This window comes from Hyla sarda, chromosome 7, assembly GCF_029499605.1.
Source record: "Hyla sarda isolate aHylSar1 chromosome 7, aHylSar1.hap1, whole genome shotgun sequence".
Lineage (NCBI taxonomy): Eukaryota > Metazoa > Chordata > Amphibia > Anura > Hylidae > Hyla > Hyla sarda.
Genome location: NC_079195.1, coordinates 201,373,263 through 201,399,984, shown reverse-complemented (window position 1 = coordinate 201,399,984; position 26,722 = coordinate 201,373,263). Strand labels below are relative to the sequence as shown.

Genomic DNA, 26,722 nt, shown 5'->3' with positions numbered 1-26,722 from the left:
GCCCACATCTTTACTAAATTGGACTTAAGAGGCGCCTATAACCTCATCCGCATCAGAGAGGGGGATGAGTGGAAAACGGCGTTTAACACCAGAGATGGACACTTTGAGTATCTGGTCATGCCCTTTGGCCTGTGCAACGCCCCTGCTGTCTTCCAAGACTTTGTCAATGAAATTTTTCGTGATCTGTTATACTCCTGTGTTGTTGTATATCTGGACGATATCCTAATTTTTTCTGCCAATCTAGAAGAACACCGCCAGCATGTCCGTATGGTTCTTCAGAGACTTCGTGACAATCAACTCTATGCCAAAATTGAGAAATGTCTGTTTGAATGCCAATCTCTTCCTTTTCTAGGATATTTGGTCTCTGGCCAGGGACTACAAATGGATCCAGACAAACTCTCTGCCGTCTTAGATTGGCCACGCCCCTCCGGACTCCGTGCTATCCAACGCTTCTTGGGGTTCGCCAATTATTACAGGCAATTTATTCCACATTTTTCTACCGTTGTGGCCCCTATCGTGGCTTGAACCAAAAAAAATGCCGATCCCAAGTCGTGGCCTCCTCAAGCGGAAGACGCCTTTAAACGACTCAAGTCTGCCTTTTCTTCGGCTCCCGTGCTCTCCAGACCTGACCCTTCCAAACCCTTCCTATTGGAGGTTGATGCCTCCTCAGTGGGAGCTGGAGCTGTTCTTTTACAAAAAAATTCTTCCGGGCATGCTGTCACTTGTGGTTTTTTTTCTAGGACCTTCTCTCCGGCGGAGAGGAACTACTCCATCGGGGATCGAGAGCTTCTAGCCATCAAATTAGCACTTGAGGAATGGAGGCATCTGCTGGAGGGATCAAGATTTCCAGTTATTATTTACACCGACCACAAGAACCTCTCCTACCTCCAGTCTGCCCAACGACTGAATCCTCGCCAGGCCCGGTGGTCTCTGTTCTTTGCCCGATTTAATTTTGAGATTCACTTTCGTCCTGCCGATAAGAACATTAGGGCCGATGCTCTCTCTCGTTCCTCGGATGCCTCAGAAGTTGAACTCTCTCCGCAACACATCATTCCACCTGACTGCCTGATCTCCACTTCTCCAGCCTCCATCAGGCAAACTCCTCCAGGAAAGACCTTTGTTTCTCCACGCCAACGCCTCGGAATCCTCAAATGGGGTCACTCCTCCCATCTCGCTGGTCATGGGGGCATCAAGAAATCTGTGCAACTCATCTCCCGCTTCTATTGGTGGCCGACTCTGGAGACGGATGTTGTGGACTTTGTGCGAGCCTGCACTATCTGTGCCCGGGATAAGACTCCTCGCCAGAAGCCCGCTGGTTTTCTTCATCCCCTGCCTGTCCCCGAACAGCCTTGGTCTCTGATTGGTATGGATTTTATTACTGATTTACCCCCTTCCCGTGGCAACACTGTTATTTGGGTGGTCGTTGATCGATTCTCCAAAATGGCACATTTCATCCCTCTTCCTGGTCTTCCTTCAGCGCCTCAGTTGGCTAAACAATTTTTTGTACACATTTTTCGTCTTCACGGGTTGCCTACGCAGATCGTCTCGGATAGAGGCGTCCAATTCGTGTCTAAATTCTGGAGGGCTCTCTGTAAACAACTCAAGATTAAATTAAATTTTTCTTCTGCATATCATCCCCAGTCCAATGGACAAGTAGAAAGAATTAACCAAGTCTTGGGTGATTATTTGCGACATTTTGTTTCCTCCCGCCAGGATGACTGGGCAGATCTCCTTCCATGGGCCGAATTCTCGTATAACTTCAGAGTCTCTGAATCTTCCTCCAAATCCCCATTTTTCGTGGTGTACGGCCGTCACCCTCTTCCCCCCCTCCCTACCCCCTTGCCCTCTGGTCTGCCCGCTGTGGATGAAATTTCTCGTGACCTTTCCATTATATGGAGAGAGACCCAAAATTCTCTCTTACAGGCTTCTTCACGCATGAAGAGGTTCGCGGATAAGAAAAGAAGAGCTCCTCCCGTTTTTTCCCCTGGAGACAAGGTATGGCTCTCCGCTAAATATGTCCGCTTCCGTGTCCCTAGCTACAAGTTGGGACCACGCTATCTTGGTCCTTTCAAAATTTTGTGTCAAATTAATCCTGTCTCTTACAAACTTCTTCTTCCTCCTTCTCTTCGTATCCCTAATGCCTTTCACGTCTCTCTTCTTAAACCACTCATCCTCAACCGTTTTTCTCCCAAATCTGTTCCTCCCACTCCTGTTTCCGGCTCCTCGGACATCTTCTCTGTCAAAGAGATCTTAGCCTCTAAAAAGGTCAGAGGGAAAACTTTTTTTTTAGTGGACTGGGAGGGTTGTGGTCCTGAAGAGAGATCCTGGGAACCTGAGGACAACATCCTAGATAAAAGTCTGCTCCTCAGGTTCTCAGGCCCTAAAAAGAGGGGGAGACCCAAGGGGGGGGGTACTGTTACGCCGAGCGCTCCGGGTCCCCGCTCCTCCCCGGAGCGCTCGCTACACTCTCTCCGCTGCAGCGCTCCGGTCAGATCCACTGACCCGGGGCGCTGCGATTCTGCTGCCAGCCGGGATGCGATTCGAGATGCGGGTAGCGCCCGCTCGCGATGCGCACCCCGGCTCCCGTACCTGACTCGCTCTCCCTCGGTCCTGTCCCGGCGCGCGCGGCCCCGCACCCTAGGGCGCGCGCGCGCCGGGTCTTTGCGATTTAAAGGGCCACTGCGCCGCTGATTGGCGCAGTGATTCCAATTAGTGTCTTCACCTGTGCACTTCCCTATATCACCTCACTTCCCCTGCACTTCCCTGCCGGATCTTGTTGCCATTGTGCCAGTGAAAGCGTTTCTTGTATGTTCCTAGCCTGTGTTCCAGACCTCCTGCCGTTGCCCCTGACTACGATCCTTGCTGCCTGCCCCGACCTTCTGCTACGTCCGACCTTGCTTCTGTCTACTCCCTTGTACCGCGCCTATCTTCAGCAGCCAGAGAGGTTGAGCCGTTGCTAGTGGATACGACCTGGTCACTACCGCCGCAGCAAGACCATCCCGCTTTGCGGCGGGCTCTGGTGAAAACCAGTAGTGACTTAGAACCGATCCACTAGCACGGTCCACGCCAATCCCTCTCTGGCACAGAGGATCCACTACCCGCCAGCCGGCATCGTGACAGGTTGTTTTGGGTTAAGGACATAGATTTCTGCATGCCTAATATAGAGGAACAGAATAGTCACAGAAATTTCTGCAACAAATTGGCTGTGTGTGAAAAAGACCCTTAAATGCCCCCCGTCATTTCAACAACTTCCCTCTATTCGATAGCCCATGTGATTCTTAACATAATTGTAAGGCCCCTATCACACTTCCATTAGGCACCTATAAAAATTCCCGTTATGAAAGTCCCCAAAACGGTAATCAAAAAATCCAATTTTTGTCAATGGGATTTTTGACCATCCAGCAGAACCAGTTATGTCCTGTTATGACTAACATCAGTTATTTTAAATAACGGTGGAATAACGGGCGTTAAGATTTTAACATTGAAGTCTATGGGTGACGGATGTTCACAATTGACATCCGATAGTGCCCTTTATTTTAACATCCGTTATGATCCGTTTTTTGTACTGCTCATAGATATGAATAGTGGGGGCATGGGGTTACGTCATGAGGAGGCGTGGCCATGACATCACGAGCAATGCCACAGGAATCCGGAGTTTGTTTAGAACGCCAGGTACTGTAGGAGATCACGGAGACCCCAGCAGTGGGACTCCAGCAATCAGATATCTTATCCCCTATCCTATGGATAGGGGATATGATGTCTAGCAGTGGAGTACCCCTTTAATATTACAAAACCAGGCCGTTTTTTTTACAATTATTTCAAATGAGAGGTATGCTATAAAAGACATGTACACTGCTCAAAAAAATAAAGGGAACACTTAAACAACACAATGTAACTCCAAGTCAGTCACACTTCTGTGAAATCACACTGTCCACTCAGGAAGCAACACTGATGGACAATAAATTTCACATGCTGTTGTGCAAATGGAACAGACAACAGGTGGAAATTATAGGCAATTAGCAAGGCACCCCAATAAAGGAGTGGTTCTGCAGGTAGTCACCTCAGTTCTCAGTTCCTATGCTTCCTGGCTGATGTTTTGGTCACTTTTGAATGCTGGCAGTGCTTTCACTCTAGTGGTAGCATGAGATGGAGTCTACAACCCACACAAGTGGCTCAGGTAGTGCAGCTCATCCAGGATGGTACATCAATGCGAGCTGTGGCAAGAAGGTTTGCTGTGTCTGTCAGCGTAGTGTCCAGAGCATGGAGGTGCTACCAGGAGACAGGCCAGTACATCAGGAGAACGTGGAGGAGGACAACAACCCAGCAGCAGGACCGCTACCTCCGCCTTTGTGCAAGGAGGAGCACTGCCAGAGCCTTGCAAAATGACCTCCAGCAGGCCACAAATGTGCATGTGTCCACTCAAGCGGTCAGAAACCGACTCCATGAGGGTGGTACGAGGGCCTGACGTCCACCGGTGGGGGTTATGCTTACAGCCCAACACCGTGCAGGAGGTTTGGCATTTGCCAGAGAACACCAAGATTAGCAAATTCGCCACTGGCACCCTGTGGTCTTCACAAATCAAAGCAGGTTCACACTGAGCATATGTGACAGACCTGAAAGAGTCTGGAGACGCCGTGGAGAACGTTCTGCTGCCTGCAACATCCTCCAGCATGACTGGTTTGGTGGTGGGTCAGTAATGGTGTGAGGTGGCATTTCTTTAGGGGGCTGCACAGCCCTCCATGTGCTTTCCAGAGGTAGCCTGACTGCCATTAGGTACCGCGATGAGATCCCCAGACCCCTTGTGAGACCATATGCTGGTGGGGTTGGCCCTGGGTTTCTCCTAATGCAAGACAATGCTAGAGCTCATGTGGCTGGAGTGTGTCAGCAGTTCCTGCAAGAGGAAGGCATTGATGCTATGGACTGTCCCGCCCGTTCCCCAGGCCTGAATCCGATTGAGCACATCTGGGACATCATGTCTCGCTCCATCCACCTACGCCACGTTGCACCACAGACTGTCCAGGAGTTGGCGGATGCTTTAGTCCAGGTCTGGGCGGACATCCCTCAGGAGACCATCTGCCACCTCATCAGGAGCATGCCCAGGCATTGCAGGGAGGTCATATGGGCACGTGGAGGCCACACACACTACTGAGCCTCATTGTGACTTGTTTTAAGGACATTACATAAAGTTGGATCAGCCTGTAGTGCGGTTTTCCACTTGTATTTTGAGTGTGACTCCATATCCAGACCTCCATGGGTTGATAAATTTGATTTCCATTGATAATTTTTGTGTGGTTTTGTTTTCATCACATTCAAAGACGAGAGTATTTCATACGATTAGTTCAGATTCATTCAGATCTAGGATGTGTTATCTTAGTGCTCCCATTATTTTTTTGAGCAGTGTATAATCCAATAAAAAAATATAGATAATGTAAAGGTTTTTAAAAAATCAAGTTTGCTATGCTTTATTTGAATCTAATGCAGGAGCCACAATGGGTGCTGTAAAGCAATGGTCTCTAAACTGTGGCCCTCTAGCTGTTGAAAAACTACAACTCCCAGCATGCCCGGACAGCCAACGGCTGTCCGGGCATGTTGGGAATTGTAGTCTTTGCAACAGCTTCAGGGCCACAGTATGGAGACCACTGTTTTACTAAAGCTGGCACTGTAAAAAAGAGCAAAGCCACTTCAAAGACCCAGCTGAGCTGTACTAACCGAGCCAGCCAGTGTTCCCTTGTTTCTGAGCTCAATGATACACGGCCCCTCATTTCCTTCCTATCCCACCCTGTAGATTGTACTGGAGCAGCCAAATTAACTCTTACAACGATTGAGGGATCAGCGTGGCTCACTATAAGTATCATGACGTAACCAGAACCTCATCCGAACGCACAAGCTAGCGGATAAACCAGGTCATGTATCATCTGCTCCGGAGATGTCAGGGTACATCTGGGCGGTAGACGCTATAGAAGCTGTCGCACTGCGCGGAAAAGGGTTAAAATAAATATCTCTTATTTCCTGTCAGAGACGCCCAAAGTCAAAGAATTTCCAGATTTCCGTTCTAACTCACAACAGGTTGAAAGATCAGTATAAAAAAAAAAAAATGGTCACAGTCGTGAGGAAATAAAAGCGCAGGCACAGATGGGGTGGAGAGAGTGAGAAGATTAATACAAAGGGAGAGATTTATGGACAATGGGATTAATGGCGAGCTCCGGGAACAAGGGAAATTGTTAAAGGATATTGTAGAAGGACAGTGGAAATACACTTGCTTAGAATACATAGGGGGAGATTTATCAAAACCTGTCCAGAGTAAAAGTTGCCCAGTTGCCCATAGCAACCAATCAGATCGCTTCTTTAATTTTTAACAAGGCCTCTGCAAAATGAAAGAAGCGATCTGATTGGTTGCTATGGGCAACTGGGCAACGTTTCCTTTGCACAGGTTTTGATAACCCCCCCTCCATAGAGTTTCCCTAACAAATCACAGTAAGGCTATATTCACACAAACGAAATTCCACTGCAGCAGAATCCCATTGGTTTCAATGGGATTCTGCTGCACTGTCCACGCGGTGGATATCCGGATTCTGTCGTCCACAGAGAGAGTAGTCTATTCTTCCTGTGAATGCCGCCTGGAAATGCATTGCCATCTATGGAGAAGGAGTATTTCCGGTCCTAGTGCTGACATGTTCTGCGGAATGTCCGCCCAGAAATTAGGACCGCTCGGAAATTTTCCGTCTCATAGATCCAATGCATTTCCTGGCGGAACCAGCAAAAACATTGAAGAAGTTCAATGTTTTTGCGGATGCCGGAATCAGGATTTGCTGCCATGAAAATTCTGCCAAGCGCACAGTGCAGCAGATTCCCATTTAAAGCGATTGGACTCTGCTGCAACGAAATGTCCCGGCGTCCGTGCTGCACGGACATTCTGCCATGTGAATGTCATCTACTCTCATTATTGCATTTTTCTCAGAACCGATAGGTCCTCAGCACTCTATGCAGAAACCCCACAGAGAATGAATCAAGCACTGGCCATGCGCACACACACTGTGGGGGAGATTTATCAAAACCTGTCAAGAGAAAGCTGCTGAGTTGCCCATAGCAACCAATCAGATCGCTTCTTTCATTTCTCAGAGGCCTCCTCAAAAATTTAATAACAGATCTGATTGGTGATCTTATGGATTGGGGATTACTATCGGAGATAGGAAAACCACTCATACCAAAATATGCCATTATTTAGCAGTTTTGTTAACTTTACCTCATCACTCTGTTTAGCGAAGTCTTTCCTACAGAGGTGTGCCATGATCCCGGCTGCCAGTGCATCTCCAAGAACATTTATCATGGTCCGGAAGCGGTCTCTATGAAAATACAATATTATTGTTTATTATTCAGTTCTGTTGTTCAGTTTATTTTTTTCTCTTTTATGTATGTGTGGGCTTGTAACTGTGTTTTTTAAAAGTTTTTTTTAGATTTTTTATAATAATTTTAAATTCCATGTCATAAATTGCTGATCTAGACTATATTTAGGGTATATTTAAGGTTTACAGTGCAAAATATTATGCCAAAATGCAATCAAGCACCCTAAAAAAAACATGTGATCTCCCACATATTTCAATTGGGAATGTTAAAATAAAAATGTGGTTTTAAAAAAACAGCACTGAAAAAAGAGGTGACATGTCACTTTTCAGGGTGATTTGGCTTGGGGGCTCTCATTGAAATCAATGGAAGCTTGAATAAAAAAATCATATAAAAAAAAACATTCAAATCAGCTCTAAAAACTGCACAGATTATTTCATGATTATTTTGAGATGTTCTTTTTTTTGTTGATCCGAACATTTTTACAATTCATTTAAAGGATATGTAGAATTTAAATGTCATTTTTCCGTATGTCCTATCAGCAGCAAAATAGTGGGAATTTCTATGCAGTGCAGACTGTTAGGACAGATAAAATAGAGTAAACGGTTCTATAAAAGGACTCCCAAAACTTGCTACTTCCCCATAATTGTGCTGCTGATAGGACAAAAGGAAAAATTACTATTCAGAATGTAAATCAGTTTCCCCTTAGAATTCATCAGCACATGACTTCCTCAATTTTTTCCTTGACAGTCTGTATTTAAGAAATTACAAAATGGTGGAGTTAAGGGGGTCCTTTTTTTTATTATCGTTTAATCATTAAAAGTTCCATCTGTATAATAAGTCTGCAGGGAAGAGACCTCCCCACTATTGTGCTGCTTAAAATAAAAAAGGAAAAGCAGATTTACATTGACTATTGAATTGTACTTATTATGATGTAAAATTTCTTCCCAAAGATTAGTATAAAAAGTTTTTGCTGATTATAGTTCTATTGTTTAAATGAAATTTGTCAGAAATAAAAGTCAGAATGCGTTTCTGCTATTTGCCTTTATCAACTGCATAAAGACATCTATTGGTGACGGTCACCTATATAGGACCTTATTAAACCACAAGTCTGTATGCAGTTGAGAAAGGCTAATAGTCGAAACACGTTTTGCGTTGCATTCTGCTACGAGTGAATAAAGCTTAATGATTCTATAAAGACGTGAGTGCCAGGATTTTCTTTTACTATTGGATTTCTCTTTCCACAAGCATCACAAACAACAAGTATAGACCCAAATTACTAAATCAGTCATAAGAGCTGCCTGCTCACAGTCTCCAACTGTCCTCTCCTAAATGAATTCCTAAGCTGATTTGTGACCAGAACAAAGGTCAATTTTATCACAATTCAGCTTAGATCATTCAGGAGGAGAGGGCAGTCAGGGACAGAAAACAAGAGAATCAGGCAGTATTTCTGATAGATTTTATTCTGAACAAAAGAGAGCACACTGGACTATATGTGAAAAGCATGCAGGCTATAAAGGAGAAACAAGGCAAAATGTTTAATAAAGACCTATGGGAAAATGTGTTACACCAAAATATACACATTGCAATAAAAAACACATACATTCCAAAGGTCCATAGACTTTAAAAGGTACCTGCCACAACTGCCACAATTGCCACAATTGTGCTGCTGATAGGACAAAAGGAAAAATTACTATTCAGAATGTAAATCTGTTTCCCCTTAGAATTCATCAGCACATGACTTCCTCAATTTTTTCCTTGACAGTCTGTATTTAAGAAATTACAAAATGGTGGAGTTAAGGGGGTCCTTTTTTTTTTATTATCGTTTAATCATTAAAAGTTCCATCTGTATAATAAGTCTGCAGGGAAGAGACATCCCCACTATTGTGCTGCTTAAAATAAAAAAGGAAAAGCAGATTTACATTGACTATTGAATTGTACTTATTATGATGTAAAATTTCTTCCCAAAGATTAGTATAAAAAGTTTTTGCTGATTATAGTTCTATTGTTTAAATGAAATTTGTCAGAAATAAAAGTCAGAATGCGTTTCTGCTATTTGCCTTTATCAACTGCATAAAGACATCTATTGGTGACGGTCACCTATATAGGACCTTATTAAACCACAAGTCTGTATGCAGTTGAGAAAGGCTAATAGTCGAAACACGTTTTGCGTTGCATTCTGCTACGAGTGAATAAAGCTTAATGATTCTATAAAGACGTGAGTGCCAGGATTTTCTTTTACTATTGGATTTCTCTTTCCACAAGCATCACAAACAACAAGTATAGACCCAAATTACTAAATCAGTCATAAGAGCTGCCTGCTCACAGTCTCCAACTGTCCTCTCCTAAATGAATTCCTAAGCTGATTTGTGACCAGAACAAAGGTCAATTTTATCACAATTCAGCTTAGATCATTCAGGAGGAGAGGGCAGTCAGGGACAGAAAACAAGAGAATCAGGCAGTATTTCTGATAGATTTTATTCTGAACAAAAGAGAGCACACTGGACTATATGTGAAAAGCATGCAGGCTATAAAGGAGAAACAAGGCAAAATGTTTAATAAAGACCTATGGGAAAATGTGTTACACCAAAATATACACATTGCAATAAAAAACACATACATTCCAAAGGTCCATAGACTTTAAAAGGTACCTGCCACAACATACTGTACCTGTTTGACTGGCCGGTATTCTCCTAGCCTCAGACTTAACCCTACATGACGATATCAGGATTTGAAATATCAGAAATCCAGCGCAAAGTCTATGGGACTTCAGACATTTCTACTCCTGATCACTATATGTCAGGCCGAGTCTTTATGTCTTTAAGTTATGAGAATGCCGGCCAGTTTACACATACCCTGCTGCCAGATCATTGTGATTAGGGATGAGCGAATCAAATCTGATGAATCCGAATTCGTTGCAAATGATTCAATCACGTGAATTGCTTCATTAAACTCCATTTAGTGCGATCGAGGCTCCAGGGCATCTAAAATGGCGGATCCACATGTGAGGACATGGGGCAAAGAATCCTGGGAAGGAGTGAACAAGGGTTGACGGGATGACCCTGAATCACATGCAGCATGCAGCCTATCAGCAGCCAGCCACCTGTGATGTCACACTCTATATAATCGGCAGCCATCTTGCGGCCAGTCACTTCAGCCTTTTATTGCAGAGAGATAGAGAGGGAGAGACAGCGCTGTGTGTTGCACAGAAAAGCATTTTTCCAGCAGCGATTCACCTCCCAGTCACTACAGCGTTCTATTACAGCGAGGGGCAGAGAGCAGTGTGTTGCACAGTGTGTTGCACAGAACAGCAGTGATTCACCTCAAGCCCAAATCCTGCCTAGAAGCACTGATAGGGAAGGGAGTGAGATTGAGAGAGAAAGTGCAATTTTGGGTGTAGTACACAGCGACTGTGTGCTGTAGCACTGGTGTGTACTGCTGGTGTTGTAGACAAATACTTTTTTAAGCATACTGGAGCACATTGTCCTCCCCTCATAAGTACATACCCCATACGTTCATCTAAGTGGTGTACTATTTTGTTCCTGTTAAAGTCTTAAGGGCCTAGATACTGTGAAAGGCCAGGCAAAAGTACACACCTGCTGGTGTTGTAGACAAATACTGTTTTAAGCGTACTGGAGCACATTGTCCTCCCCTTATAAGTGCATACCACATACGTACATCTAAGTGGTGTACTATTTTGTTCCTGTTAAAGTCTTAAGGGCCTAGATGCTGTGAAACGCCAGGCATAAGAACACACTGGCTGGTGTTGTAGACAAATACTGTTTTAAGTGTAGTGGAGCGTATTGTACTCCCCTCATATATGCACTAAGTATGTCAGGCAAAGAAGTGCCAGGATGTGCACAGAGGAGTGGCAGAGGCCTAAGTTCATCAGGCAGAGGTCACAGCAGACTAGGGACGAGTGGAAGCAGGAGTTGCAGCGAGAGGCCTGAGCTCCCGGTACCAGCAAGCGGTCGTGTCCCAACCAGCAACCTATCTGCCGTAATCGATTGGTTAACACGGTCATCCACTTCATCACAAGTGACATCTGACACCCCCAGTAAACAGTCGGTGGGTTCCTCAGACACAACCCTCAGTTGGTATGGCCCGGGAGCAGCCCCTGTCTTCCCATTGCCATTGTCCTATGTTGTTCCCTCCCCCACAGAAGTATCTTATGCTGTGGGTTCAGCCCCACTATTTAATGTGGACGATCTAGGGGACAGTAAGTAGCGGACAGTAAGCAGCTACTGCCCAGCCAAGAAGTGAAGGAGACAACCACTGCTTCCTCCACTAGGCGGGCAAGTAGTGATGAGGAGAGTAGCGTGGGAAGTGATGTTGCGAACATTCAGGCTCCCAAAGCAGACACTGTTGAGGAACCTGAGGAGGACATCAGTGACTTGCAGATACAACTCGATGATGATGAAGCCGATCGCACTTGGGAGCTGGGTGCAGAAGGGGCTTCATCATCATCAGGAAAAGAGGGTTTCCGGTTGCCCGTGAGGCAGTAGCTGAGCCAGCAAGGCGGTAGCATGGTTGGCAGTCAGCATGGTGGCAGAAGTGGAAAGTCTGGAGCCAAACGCGCCGGGGGTAGAGCACCTGCTTTGTGGCAGCCTACCTTTCCGGGAGGTAGTGAAACAGGGATTCCTGGAGTTGGCGGCAGTAGCAGTCAATCAGACTGTTGGTGGGAAAATCAGCTACTTGTGGCAGTAGTTCATCAAGCATCTGGAGGAGATTAACATGGCCACATGCAAGATGTGTTGGCAGAAGGTGAAGCGTGGCCAGGGTCCCAATGTTGGCACCATGGCCCTGCGTCAACATATGCAGCATCACCATAAAGCGGCCTGCGAGAACCGTGGCTCCGATGTGGTGGTCCAGCCTGCTGCATCACCCAGTGATGCCGCTCCCTGTTTCAGCCAGCCAAGGCTCCACCACCTCAGCTGACGGGAGCTGTGTCTTCTGTCGCTCCAGATGCTCATGCTCCTCCTACTTCGAGTCAGTCATTCTGCCAGCAATCCATCGGCGAAGCCATGTCCAATAGACAACAGTATGCGCCCACTCATCCAACGGCCCAGAAGCTGAATGTGCTCCGGTCCAAGTTGCTGGTGCTGCAGTCCCTCCCTTTTCAAGTGGTGGACTCTGCACCTTTTAGAGAACTGATGGCTTGTGCCGAGCCGAGGTGGAGAGTCCCAAGCCGTCATTTCTTTGCAAAGAAGGCAGTACTAGCCCTGCACAATTTAGTGGAACAGAAGGTGGGTCAGTCCTTCAGCCTGTCGGTGTGTACCAAAGTGCACGGCAGCACCGACATGTGGAGCTGTAACTACAGTCAGGGACAATACATGTCCTTTAGGGCCCACTGGGTGAATGTGGTTACTGTACAGCCACAACAGCAACATAGACAGGTCACGGCGCTTCCACCTCCACGCTCTCAGGCCGTTGGTCCTGTAACAGTGTGCAACTCCTCATCCTCCACCACGTCCTCAGCCTCCACTGCACGGACAAGTCTCAGTGCCCCTCCAGCATACCATGTGTGCAGGGCACGGCGGTGTCACACTGTTCTTCACATGATTTGGCTTGGCGAACGGAGTCAAACAGGGGAGGAACTGCTAATAGTAATTCATCAAGAAATCGAATCATGGCTTACTCCACAAAAACTGGAAATGGGAACCATGGTGACCGACAACGGGAAGAACATTTTGTCTGCGCTGCGACAAGGAAGCCTGAGACATGCACCCTGCATGGCACACATGTTCAATCTGGTTGTCAAGCGGTTCCTGAAGTGTTCCCCCCATCTGCAAGACAACCTAACAATTGGAAGGAAATATATGAACAGAGAAAAGCTATCACCGGTTTCTTGATGATCCAAGCAGATAGGGGGACTCCCCTGTGCAACTTCAATGTGAACCAGTGGCAGCTCATACGTGACACCTGCCGTTTGCTCATGCCCTTTGAGGAAGCCACATGGGCGTCATTCCACTGCTTCATCTACTACAACACGTGTTGGAAACGATGGCTGGTCAGGGCACTGGAGACATGGCGCCTACATCTCACGGCCACATGAGCCCTGTGGGGGCTGAACTGGAGGAGGAGGAGAGGGAGGGGCACAGTGGAGATAGAGGGTTTTGGGGAAGGCCAGACAGTGGACCCAGACACACCGTGGCAGTATGCAGTGGAGATGGAGGCAGGGAGTCTCTCCGAGTCACAAATGACACAATGCATGCTCACTTGCTTGCGTAGTGACCGCCGAATTGCCATCATTTGGCAGCGGGATGACTTCTGGCTCTCCACCTTATTGAACCCTCGCTTCGGGCACAAAATAGGGGCCTTTTTTATACCCACTTTTTAATATAATAAATTTTTTTAAATTCAAGTATTTCATAAAACACACATGTGAGGAGTGATAGCAAGTCCTGCTTTAATAAAACATCAGCATTTGAAAAATCTATTTTTATTATGGCCGGGTGTGAGGTGCAGGGCAGATGCAATTACCCTAGAGGCAGATGGAATTAACCCCTTGTGTTCATGATGCCAGGGCGTGGTTTATCCTTAACCACCCGAAGGTATACCGCTGGATCCTGGGCTAGGCACGGGGGAAAGGAAGACACTGACGCCAAGTTACGGACAAGGGTAGCTTTACTGAGGGTAGACAGTTGTTACAGTCTATACAGTTCAGCCAGGGCCCAAGGAGGTGACCAGTGACACAGAGAACTCGCAGGTTTGCTGGGACTTGTTTGACTGGAGAATTTAGTGCAGGCCATGCTGGGTAGACAAATGACTTGACTTGGCTGACTTGTGACCGACAGGACTGTGACTTTATCTTACTTGCACTTGACTTGTGGACGCAGGACTTGACTTGAAGCCTCCACTACTCTGGACACACACTCTAGGCACGACTTGACTGGACCCCAGCAGGAAGCAAGAGAGGGGCTAGCTTCACCCAGGGCTTATATGGGGGAGACTAGCAGAGAGCCCATAGGTTATTCTGGGGGTAAGTTGGTCACTGGTACCTCCTGGGTAACAATCACATGGTACATTTTATTAAAGGTATAACACATCTTTTAATATCTAACATATATATACAAATGGAGAAACAACTACAGGGGGCCCTGGGGACACTGAGGGACACTGCCTGACAGGGCAGGAAAGGTACAGGGCAACACCAACCCATACTGGGCCACCACAATTCCTTATAAGGAATTTATTTGTTTCACAGGAGATTACAGGTTTCTGGTCGCCCGGCCTCTCAGCCTGTACAGGAAGAGGAAAGCCTTACACCTCCTGCTGTAGTGTAAACTGTTCTGCTGAATTTGGACCCTGAATTGGAGTTAGGGAATACTGAATGGATGGGGAAATGCTGACTGGGACACTGAATGGATGGGGAAATGCTGACGGGGACACTGAATGGATGGGGAAATGCTGACGGGGACACTGAATGGATGGGGAAATGCTGAGGGGGACACTGAATGGATGGGGAAATTCTGAGGGGGACACTGAATGGATGGGGAAATGCTGAGGGGGACACTGAATGGATGGGGACATGCTGAGGGGGACACTGAATGGATGGGACATGCTGAGGGGGACACTGAATGGATGGGACATGCTGAGGAGGAATGCTGGATGGATGGGGACATGCTGAGGGGGAACACTGGATGGATGGGGACATTATGAGGGGGACACTGAATGGATGGGGACATGCTGAGGGGGACACTGAATGGATGGGGACATGCTGAGGGGGACACTGAATGGATGGGACATGCTGAGGGGGACACTGAATGGATGGGACATGCTGAGGAGGAATGCTGGATGGATGGGGACATGCTGAGGGGGAACACTGGATGGATGGGGACATTATGAGGGGGACACTGAATGGATGGGGACATGCTGAGGGGGACACTGAATGGATGGGACATGCTGAGGAGGAATGCTGGATGGATGGGGACCTGCTGAGGGGGACACTGAATGGATGGGACATGCTGAGGAGGAATGCTGGATGGATGGGGACATGCTGAGGGGGAACACTGGATGGGGAAATGCTGAAGTGGGCACTGGAAGAGGACATGCTGAGGGCGGCACTGGAAGAGGACATGCTAGGGGGGGCACTGGATTGAGACATGCTGGAAGAGGAAATGCTGAGGGGGACACTGAATGAGGACAGGCTGAGGTGGGCATTGGATGGGGAATATGCTGAGGAGACACTGGATGAGGATATGTTGAGGGGATACTGAATAGATGGGGACATACTGTAGTGGGACACTAAATGGGGACATGCTGAGGGAGACACTGGATGGATGAGGACATGCTGGGGGAGGGCAAAGTATGGATAGGGACGAGCTAAATGGAAATGACACTGGATAGATGGGGACATGCTGGGGGAGAGGGAGCGACAGTATGGAGGGATGGGGGCTGCACAGTATGGATGGAGTCATGCTAAGGAGGTGAGCCACAGTACGGATGAATGGGCACATGTTAATAGGGCACAGTATGGATGGAGACATTCTGGGTTGGGCGCATGGACAATAAGGATGGATGATGACATGTTGATGGGGGGGGGCACAGACAATAAGGATGGATGGTGACATGCTGAAAGGGGGTGGGGGGTAAGGATGATAAGGATGGATGGCGACATGCTTGGGGGGGCCCAGGTTGATCCCCTGGATTTACCCCCAAAATGCGTCATACATCTTGTCCTTGTCGTACCTAGTTTTATACTGTACATGTATGTGGAATAAAGAAGATCTCTGGATTGAATGTGATAGTGTGGTGCTGGACCTCCTTGCTTTGTATGATGTGAATGTTAAGAAAAAAGAACAGATCATGTTATTCTATTACTGTGGCGCATGAAAGGGCAGAAGTCCAGGCCTTATTGGTGGAAAAACATTTTAAAAACATCACATCAACTAATGTCTTTTTTTTTAGAATAGAGTTTTAAATAATTCTGAACAATCAGCACTCAGAATACTCACAGCGCCCAGTCTACTGCTATGATCAGGGTAATATCATCAGTGGGCAAGCCAACAGAGGTCAGCACGATCACCATGGTCACCAGGCCGGCTTGGGGAATCCCTGCTGCCCCAATGCTGGCTGCTGTTGCTGTAATGCTGTGGGAAGGATGGAAGACCTGAGTAAGTGATTTTGACCTTTTATAGTTCAAGAAATTTATGTAATTTTTTTGGGATATACACATTTTTGGCTGTTTTCACCAATTATTTGGTCGTAAAAATGTGTTCTTATATGGAAACCCTCAACACCTCCGAAGTTTTTTGCTTTCTTTCCTGGGGAAATGCCATAAAGGCCCAGATGGGATTTCTCTTTTAAGTTAAAGTTTCTCTGACCTACCTGATTGTGATGATCTGTCCAAAATCCAGCTCATAGTTGTTCACTTGAGCAATAAAGATGGCAGCTACTGCTTCGTACAAGGCGGTCCCGTCCATATTGATAGTGGCCCCAACAGGCAGCACAAACCTTGCGATACGTCTGTCTATGTGGTTGTTCTCCAGAAGACACTTGAATGTTATTGGCAGTGTGGCAGAACTATGGAAACAAAAATACAACCAGTAAAGTGATTATGATTCTACAATATTATGAATACATAGAAACACAAAATGTGTCGGCAGATAAGAACCATTCGGCCCATCTAGTCTGACCAACACTTGAATACTATGAATAGTCCCTGGCCCTATCTTATATGAAGGATAGCCTTATCCTTATCCCATGCATGCTTAAAGGGGTACTCCATTGGCCAGCGTTCAGAACTAAATGTTCCAAATGCTGTTTTCGCACTGTGGGGGTCGGCCACGCCCCTTGTGACGTCATGACCAAGCCCCCTCAATGCAAATCTATGGGAGAGGGCGTGACGTGGTTGCGACATCACAAGGGGCGTGGCCAACCCCCGCAGCGCAAAAACTGCGTTAGGAACATTTCGTTCCAAAGGCTGGTGAGTCAAGTACCCCTTTAAAGGGGTACTCCGTTCCCTTGCTTTCGGAGCTCCGCTCCCCAGTCTCCAGAAGTTATTGTTCCGAATGATGTGTGTGCGGGCTTCCGTGTTCAGGGCCTTGTGACATCACGCCCGCCCCCTCAACAAAAGTCTATGGGAAGGGGGCGCGACGGCTAATACTTCCACAGGAAGGCTATTCCATGCATTCACTACTCTCTCAGTAAAGTAATACTTCCTGATATTACTGCAGAAAACTTTCCCCTCTAATATAAAACTATGTCCTCTTGTGGTAGTTTTTCTTTTAAAGGAGTACTCCGGCGTGCACTTTTCTCATTTTATCCCGTCCGGGCTGCAAAATAAAAGAAAACGCACTTTCTCTTACCTGCCAACGAGCCCCCGGAGCTCCGGTAAACTCCGGTACAGGTGTTCGGTCCCCGGGCTGTATTCTTCTTACTTCCTGTTAGCCCGGCACGTCACACGGAGCTTCACCCTATCACTGGCCGCAGCGATGTCCCGCCTCGGCCAGTGATAGGCTGAAGCTCCGTGTGACGTGCCGAGCTAACAGGAAGTAAGAAGAATACAGCCCGGGGACCGAACACCTGTACCGGTGTGTACCGGAGCTCCGGGGGCTCGTTGGCAGGTAAGAGAAAGTGCGTTTTCTTTTATTTTGCAGCCCGGACGGGATAAAATGAGAAAAGTGCACGCCGGAGTACACCTTTAAATCTCCTCTCCTTTACTATGTTAATTCCCTTTATGTATACAAAAGTTTTTCTCATATCCCCTTTGTCTCGTCATTCTTTCAAGCTATTTAACTTTTCCTGGTAAGTTTTATCCTGTAGTCCATGTATTCATTTCATAGACCTTCCTATGAACTCTCTAAAAGTAGCCTAAGTGACTGTTGGCCATAGCAGAAGAAAAGGACTGTGTCCAATAAAATAATTGCAAATGCAGCTCTGAAGTATAAAGCAGGTTGTAACTTTGGCTAAGTAATGCAATGAACATACAAAACTACCCAACTTTTTATGTAGCTTATACTATATATATATATATATATATATATATATATATATATATAAACACACATAAATATATATTTATATAAACACACACACATATATATATATATATATATATACACATAAATATATATATATATATATAAACACATAAATATATCTATATATATATACACACATAAATATATATATATATATATATATATATAAACACACACACACATATATATATATATAAACACATAAATATATAAAAACACATACATATATATATATATATATAAACACAAATATATATATATATAAACACATATATATATATATATATATATATATATATATATATATATAAAACACATATATATTATATATATATATATATATATATATATATATAAATACCAGTGCCCTGCTAAAAAATACTTAAGGACTGATTTGCTGTCACGATGCCGGCTGGCAGGAGGTGGATCCTCTGTGCCAGAGAGGGATTGGCGTGGACCGTGCTAGTGGACCGGTTCTAAGTCACTACTGGTATTCACCAGAGCCCGCCGCAAAGCGGGATGGTCTTGCTGCGGCGGTAGTGACCAGGTCGTATCCACTAGCAACGGCTCAACCTCTCTGACTGCTGAAGATAGGCGCGGTACAAGGGAGTAGACAGAAGCAAGGTCGGACGTAGCAGAAGGTCGGGGCAGGCAGCAAGGATCGTAGTCAGGGGCAACGGCAGGAGGTCTGGAACACAGGCTAGGAACACACAAGGGAACGCTTTCACTGGCACAATGGCAACAAGATCCGGCGAGGGAGTGCAGGGGAAGTGAGGTATTCATAGGGAGTGCACAGGTGAACACACTGATTAGAACCACTGCGCCAATCAGCGGCGCAGTGGCCCTTTAAATCGCAGAGACCCGGCGCGCGCGCGCCCTAGGGAGCGGGGCCGCGCGCGCCGGGACAGGACCGACGGAGAGCGAGTCAGGTACGGGAGCCGGGGTGCGCATCGCGAGCGGGCGCCACCCGCATCACGAATCGCATCCCGGCTGGAGGCGGTATCGCAGCGCACCCGGTCAGTAGATCTGACCGGGGCGCTGCGGGAGCGAGAGTGTAGCGAGCGCTCCGGGGAGGAGCGGGAACCCGGAGCGCTCGGCGTAACAGTACCCCCCCCTTGGGTCTCCCCCTCTTCTTGGAGCCTGAGTGGTTTAAGAAGAGAAACGTGAAAGGCATTAGGAATACGAAGAGAAGGAGGGAGAAGAAGTTTATAAGAGACAGGATTAATCTGGCACAAAATTTTGAAAGGACCAAGATAGCGTGGTCCCAATTTGTAGCTGGGAACACGGAAGCGGACATATTTAGCGGAGAGCCATACCTTGTCTCCGGGAGAAAAAATGGGGGGAGCTCTTCTTTTCTTATCAGCAAACTTCTTCATGCGTGATGAAGCCTGTAAGAGAGAATTTTGGGTCTCTTTCCATATGGTGGAAAGATCACGAGATATTTCATCCACAGCGGGTACACCAGAGGGCAAGGGAGTAGGGAGGGGGGGAAGAGGGTGACGGCCGTACACCACGAAAAATGGGAATTTGGAAGAAGATTCAGAAACTCTGAAGTTATACGAGAATTCGGCCCATGGTAGAAGATCTGCCCAGTCATCCTGGCGGGAGGAAACAAAATGCCGTAAATAATCACCCAGGACCTGGTTAATTCTTTCTACTTGCCCATTGGATTGAGGATGATAAGCAGAAGAAAAGTTTAATTTAATCTTGAGTTGTTTACAGAGAGCCCTCCAGAATTTAGACACGAATTGGACGCCTCTATCCGAGACGATCTGCGTGGGCAACCCGTGAAGACGAAAAATGTGTACAAAAAATTGTTTTGCCAACTGAGGCGCAGAAGGAAGACCAGGAAGAGGGATGAAATGTGCCATCTTGGAGAATCGATCAACGACCACCCAAACAACAGTGTTGCCACGGGATGAGGGTAAGTCTGTAATAAAGTCCATACCAATCAGAGACCAAGGCTGTTCGGGAACAGGCAGAGGATGAAGAAGACCAGCGGGCTTCTGGCGAGGAGTCTTATCCCGGGCACAGACAGTGCAGGCTCGCACAAAATCCACAACATCCGTTTCCAGAGTCGGCCACCAATAGAAACGAGAGATGAGTTGCACGGATTTCTTGATGCCCGCATGACCTGCGAGATGGGAGGAGTGACCCCATTTGAGGATTCCGAGGCGTTGGCGTGGAGAGACGAAGGTCTTCCCTGGAGGAGTTTGCCTGATGGAGGCTGGAGAAGTGGAGATCAGGCAGTCAGGAGGAATGATGTGTTGCGGAGAGAGCTCTACTTCCGAGGCATCCGAGGAACGAGAGAGAGCATCGGCCCTAATGTTCTTATCGGCAGGCCGAAAGTGAATTTCAAAATTAAATCGGGCAAAGAACAGAGACCACCTGGCCTGGCGAGGATTCAGCCGTTGGGCAGACTGGAGATAGGAGAGGTTCTTGTGATCGGTGTAAATAATAACTGGAAATCTTGATCCCTCCAGCAGATGCCTCCATTCCTCAAGTGCTAATTTAATGGCTAGTAGCTCTCGATCCCCGATGGAGTAGTTCCTCTCCGCCGGAGAGAAGGTCTTAGAAAAAAAACCACAAGTAACAGCATGCCCGGAAGAATTTTTTTGTAGAAGGACCGCTCCAGCTCCTACTGAGGAGGCATCAACCTCCAATAGGAAGGGTTTAGATGGGTCAGGTCTGGAGAGCACGGGAGCTGAAGAAAAGGCAGACTTGAGCCGTTTAAAGGCGTCTTCCGCTTGAGGAGGCCATGACTTAGGATTGGCATTCTTTTTGGTTAAAGCCACGATAGGAGCCACAATGGTGGAAAAATGTGGAATAAATTGTCTGTAATAATTGGCGAACCCCAAAAAACGTTGGATAGCACGGAGTCCGGAGGGGCGTGGCCAATCTAAGACGGCAGAGAGTTTGTCTGGATCCATTTGTAGTCCCTGGCCAGAGACCAAGTATCCTAGGAAAGGAAGAGATTGACATTCAAACAGACATTTCTCCATTTTGGCATAAAGTTGATTGTCACGAAGTCTCTGAAGAACCATGCGGACATGCTGGCGGTGTTCTTCTAGGTTGGCAGAAAAAATCAGGATATCGTCCAGATACACAACAACACAGGAATATAAGAGATCACGAAAAATTTCATTAACAAAGTCTTGGAAGACGGCAGGGGCGTTGCACAGGCCAAAGGGCATGACCAGATACTCAAAGTGTCCATCTCTAGTGTTAAATGCCGTTTTCCATTCATCCCCCTCTCTGATGCGGATGAGATTATAAGCACCTCTTAAGTCCAGTTTGGTAAAGATGTGGGCACCTTGGAGGCGATCAAAGAGTTCAGAGATGAGAGGTAGAGGGTAGCGGTTCTTTACCGTGATTTTATTAAGACCGCGGTAGTCAATGCAAGGACGTAGGGAGCCATCTTTTTTGGACACAAAGAAAAATCCGGCTCCGGCAGGAGAGGAGGATTTGCGGATAAAGCCCTTTTTAAAATTTTCCTGGATGTACTCAGACATAGCAAGAGTCTCTGGGGCAGAGAGAGGATAAATTCTGCCCCGGGGTGGAGTAGTGCCCGGGAGGAGGTCAATAGGACAGTCATAAGGCCTGTGAGGAGGTAGAGTCTCAGCTTGTTTTTTGCAAAAAACATCCGCAAAGTCCATATAGGCCTTAGGGAGACCGGTTACAGGGGGAACCACAGGGTCACGGCAAGGAGTACTGGTAACCGGTTTAAGGCAGTCCTTGAAACAAGAGGGACCCCAACTCTTGATCTCCCCTGTGGACCAATCCAGGGTTGGGGAATGGTGTTGAAGCCAGGGTAGTCCAAGGAGAATTTCGGAAGTGCAATTGGAGAGGACCAAAAACTCAATTTTTTCGTGGTGAGGTCCGATGCACATTAGGAGGGGTTCCGTGCGGTAACGCACGGCACAGTCCAATCTTTCATTGTTAACGCAATTGATGTAGAGAGGTCTGGCGAGACTGGTCACTGGGATGTTGAACCTGTTGATGAGAGAGGCCAAAATAAAGTTTCCTGCAGATCCGGAGTCCAAGAAGGCCTTAGTGGAGAAGGAGAAGGTAGAGGCAGATATCCGCACAGGCACAGTAAGACGTGGAGAAGCAGAGTTGACATCAAGGACTGTTTCACCTTTGTGCGGAGTCAACGTACGTCTTTCCAGGCGGGGAGGACGGATAGGACAATCCTTCAGGAAGTGTTCGGTACCGGCACAGTACAGGCAGAGATTCTCCATGCGGCGTCGTGTCCTCTCTTGAGGTGTCAGGCGAGACCGGTCAACTTGCATAGCCTCCACGGCGGAAGGCACAGGAACGGATTGCAGAGGACCAGAGGAGAGAGGAGCCGGGGAGAAAAAACGCCTCGTGCGAACAAAGTCCATATCCTGGCGGAGCTCCTGACGCCTTTCGGAAAAACGCATGTCAATGCGAGTGGCTAGATGAATGAGTTCATGTAGGTTAGCAGGAATTTCTCGTGCGGCCAGAACATCTTTAATGTTGCTGGATAGGCCTTTTTTAAAGGTCGCGCAGAGGGCCTCATTATTCCAGGAAAGTTCTGAAGCAAGAGTACGGAATTGCACGGCGTACTCGCCAACGGAAGAATTACCCTGGACCAGGTTCAGCAGGGCAGTCTCAGCAGAAGAGGTTCGGGCAGGTTCCTCAAAGACACTTCGAATTTCATAGAAGAAGGAGTGTACAGAGGCAGTGACGGGGTCATTGCGGTCCCAGAGCGGTGTGGCCCATGACAGAGCTTTTCCAGACAGAAGGCTGACTACGAAAGCCACCTTAGACCTTTCAGTAGGAAACTGGTCCGACATCATCTCCAAGTGCAGGGAACATTGTGAAAGAAAGCCACGGCAAAACTTAGAGTCCCCATCAAATTTATCCGGCAAGGATAGTCGTAGGCCTGAGGCGGCCACTCGCTGCGGAGGAGGTGCAGGAGCTGGCGGAGGAGATGATTGCTGAAGCTGTGGTAGTAGCTGCTGTAGCATCACGGTCAGTTGAGACAGCTGGTGGCATTGTTGCGCTATCTGTTGTGACTGCTGGGCGACCACCGTGGTGAGGTCAGCGACAACTGGCAGAGGTACTTCAGCGGGATCCATGGCCGGATCTACTGTCACGATGCCGGCTGGCAGGAGGTGGATCCTCTGTGCCAGAGAGGGATTGGCGTGGACCGTGCTAGTGGACCGGTTCTAAGTCACTACTGGTATTCACCAGAGCCCGCCGCAAAGCGGGATGGTCTTGCTGCGGCGGTAGTGACCAGGTCGTATCCACTAGCAACGGCTCAACCTCTCTGACTGCTGAAGATAGGCGCGGTACAAGGGAGTAGACAGAAGCAAGGTCGGACGTAGCAGAAGGTCGGGGCAGGCAGCAAGGATCGTAGTCAGGGGCAACGGCAGGAGGTCTGGAACACAGGCTAGGAACACACAAGGGAACGCTTTCACTGGCACAATGGCAACAAGATCCGGCGAGGGAGTGCAGGGGAAGTGAGGTATTCATAGGGAGTGCACAGGTGAACACACTGATTAGAACCACTGCGCCAATCAGCGGCGCAGTGGCCCTTTAAATCGCAGAGACCCGGCGCGCGCGCGCCCTAGGGAGCGGGGCTGCGCGCGCCGGGACAGGACCGACGGAGAGCGAGTCAGGTACGGGAGCCGGGGTGCGCATCGCGAGCGGGCGCCACCCGCATCGCGAATCGCATCCCGGCTGGAGGCGGTATCGCAGCGCACCCGGTCAGTGGATCTGACCGGGGCGCTGCGGGAGCGAGAGTGTAGCGAGCGCTCCGGGGAGGAGCGGGAACCCGGAGCGCTCGGCGTAACATTTGCTTTTGCAAATACACCAGAATTCTGTGTGCTAACAACTCTTACACGACTTTTAGACACTTTTTTACACTTTTTAGACACTTGCGTGGGGTGTGATTTATTTAAAAATTATTCTAACATAAAGTATTCCAACCAATAGTTGTTTTAGTTGGGACCCGAGCCCACTCCATACCAATGACCTGTCAGCTGCATTAAGCAGCAGGCAGCCACTGCTAATAGCCAGCACGTTCTCTGTTGCTGGCTTTTAACTGTATAGATGCCGCCCGCATCTAAACAGCCTTCATTGGTGGTCCAGTGGCTGGATCGGCTCCCCATGATGCAATGGCAGGGAGCTGATCAGCTGTGATGGCAGACTTTGCAGACTTTGGCCTGTACTAGGCCTGTGTGGCTGCTATGACCTGTGGCAGACTTTAGTAATAGAGCGCCGATGTAACTGATCAGTGTTAAGCAAACAGCTTAAAGGGGTACTCCGTTGGAATTTTTTTTTAATCTTTATTTTTTATGAACTGGTGCCAGAAAGTTAAACAGTACTTTTTTGCAGCTGTTTGCTACAGAGGAAAATCTTAATTTTTTTAATTTCTTTTTTTGTTTTGTTCACAGTGCTCTCTGCTGACACCAGATGCCCGTATCAGGAACTGTCCAGAGCAGGAGAAAATCCCCATAGCAAACCTATGCTACTCTGAACAGTTCTTGACACGGACAGAGGTGTCAGCAGAGAGCACTGTGGACAACACAAAAAAGAAATTCAAAAAGTAAAGAATTTCCTTTGTAGCATACAGCTGCTAAAAAGTACTAAAAGGATTAAGATTTTTTTAATAGAAGTAATTAACAAATCTTTTTAACTTTCTGGCACCAGTTCATAAAAAAAAAAAGTTTTCCCACCAGAGTACCCCCTGGCACATTAAAGACTGTCTAGTCCAGTGGTCTTCAAATTGTGGCCCTCCAGATGTTGCAAAACTAGTACCCCCTGGCACATTAAAGACTGTCTAGTCCAGTGGTCTTCAAACTGTGGCCCTCCAGATGTTGCAAAACTACAATTCCCAGCATGCCCGGACAGCCAACGGCTGTCCGGGCATGCTGGGAGTTATAGTTTTGCAACATCTGGAGGGCCACAGTTTGAAGACCGCTGGTCTAGTCTAAGTTTATGATTTACAGTATACAATTTAAGTAAATATCATCCTAAAGTTTTTAAGCGCAATAAAGTGCTATGCTGTCTTTAGTTGCATTGGGTCATACTTTATGAAGCCATATATAACCCTATGAGGAGCAGGCAGTAGGGTATTGGCTGCTGAGAAACACCATATGAACAGTCTCCATAAGTGTAATGTCAAAACACTGGTGGGTTTTAATCTGGAATTACTTAAATGATGGAAAATGTTAACAGAAGGACGTGCGGTTATCTATGTTTATCACAGTTTAGATAACATGTCAGGACAAGTACCTGTGTAGAGATTTACCATTAACATAGAACATCTGCAGCGTAGTATCTGCAGACTATTAAACCATTATGTGATGTAAAATAGAACAGAGATGGCGGTATTACTGCAGACGGCTGACATGGTGTGCCACGAGCTAATGAAGATAATTGCTGAGGAATCTACACAGAATCTCTAAATGGAGCAGCGCACGACAATAGGATATATTATTATTAATAGCAATTCCTAAGGTGGAAACTGTCCCCCCTCTGTGCATGTAAAGCAATATGAAAGGAATTAAACTCTTGTTTTTAAAGGGTACCTCTCATCAAAAAAACTTTTGATATATTATAGATTAATGTATGCAGAATAACTTCACAATTGCATGTTATTAAAAAATATGCTTCTTTCTATTTAATTTTCCACTTTGAAGAAATGACCACTAGGGGTCTCCCTACCAGTCCTGGCAGCAAGCATTTCAGACTCATGCTGGAGTCCTAAACACTACGAGCTGCCAGTCTGCTTTGTTCACAAAGGAGAACACTCAGAGCTGCCAGCCTGCTTTGTTCACAGCCTGTTTGGCTGTGAACAAAGCAGGCTGGCAGCTCTGAGTGTTTAGGACTCCAGCATGAGTCAGAAATGCTTGCTGACAGGACTGATCGGGAAAAATACAATAGAAAGAAGCATATTTTTCATTAACATGCTATTGGAAAGTTATTCAACATTCATTAATCTAAAATATATCAAAAGTTTATTTGATGAGAGGTTCCCTTTAAAGTTCTTTCTTATGTAGTATATAACGCTGCTATGTTAATTTCTGATAAAGAAAAGCATTAATAATTATACATTTTTATCTCAACTGAGGGTAGACATGTGCGGAATAAGGTTTAAAGGGGTATTCCAGGAAAAAACTTTTTTATATATATCAACTGGCTCCAGAAAGTTAAACAGATTTGTAAATTACTTCTATTAAAAAATCTTAATCCTTTCAGTACTTATGAGCTTCTGAAATTAAGGTTGTTCTTTTCTGTCTAAATCCTCTCTGATGACACCTGTCTGGGAAACGCCCAGTTTAGAAGAGGTTTGCTATGGGGATTTGCTTCTAAACTGGGCGCTTACTGAGACAGGTGTCATCAGAGAGGATTTAGACTGAAAA

General features: G+C 46.8%; 1 protein-coding gene across 5 annotated transcripts in view; it reads right to left on the bottom strand.

Moving 5' to 3' along the window:
• Positions 1–26,722, bottom strand: part of SLC1A7 (solute carrier family 1 member 7) — a 115,003-nt gene that overhangs the window by 4,784 nt on the left and 83,497 nt on the right. For 4 of the 5 annotated variants that reach the window (XM_056532200.1, XM_056532198.1, XM_056532201.1 and 1 more), the window contains 3 exons: positions 16,672–16,866; positions 16,299–16,433; positions 7,244–7,343 (listed from right to left, as the gene is read on the bottom strand). In XM_056532200.1, the coding sequence (XP_056388175.1) occupies positions 7,244–7,343; positions 16,299–16,433; positions 16,672–16,866 (430 nt within the window). Of the gene's footprint in view, positions 1–7,243; positions 7,344–13,973; positions 14,346–16,298; positions 16,434–16,671; positions 16,867–26,722 lie in introns of those variants that run through there. The other variant, XM_056532203.1, reaches the window with a different exon arrangement.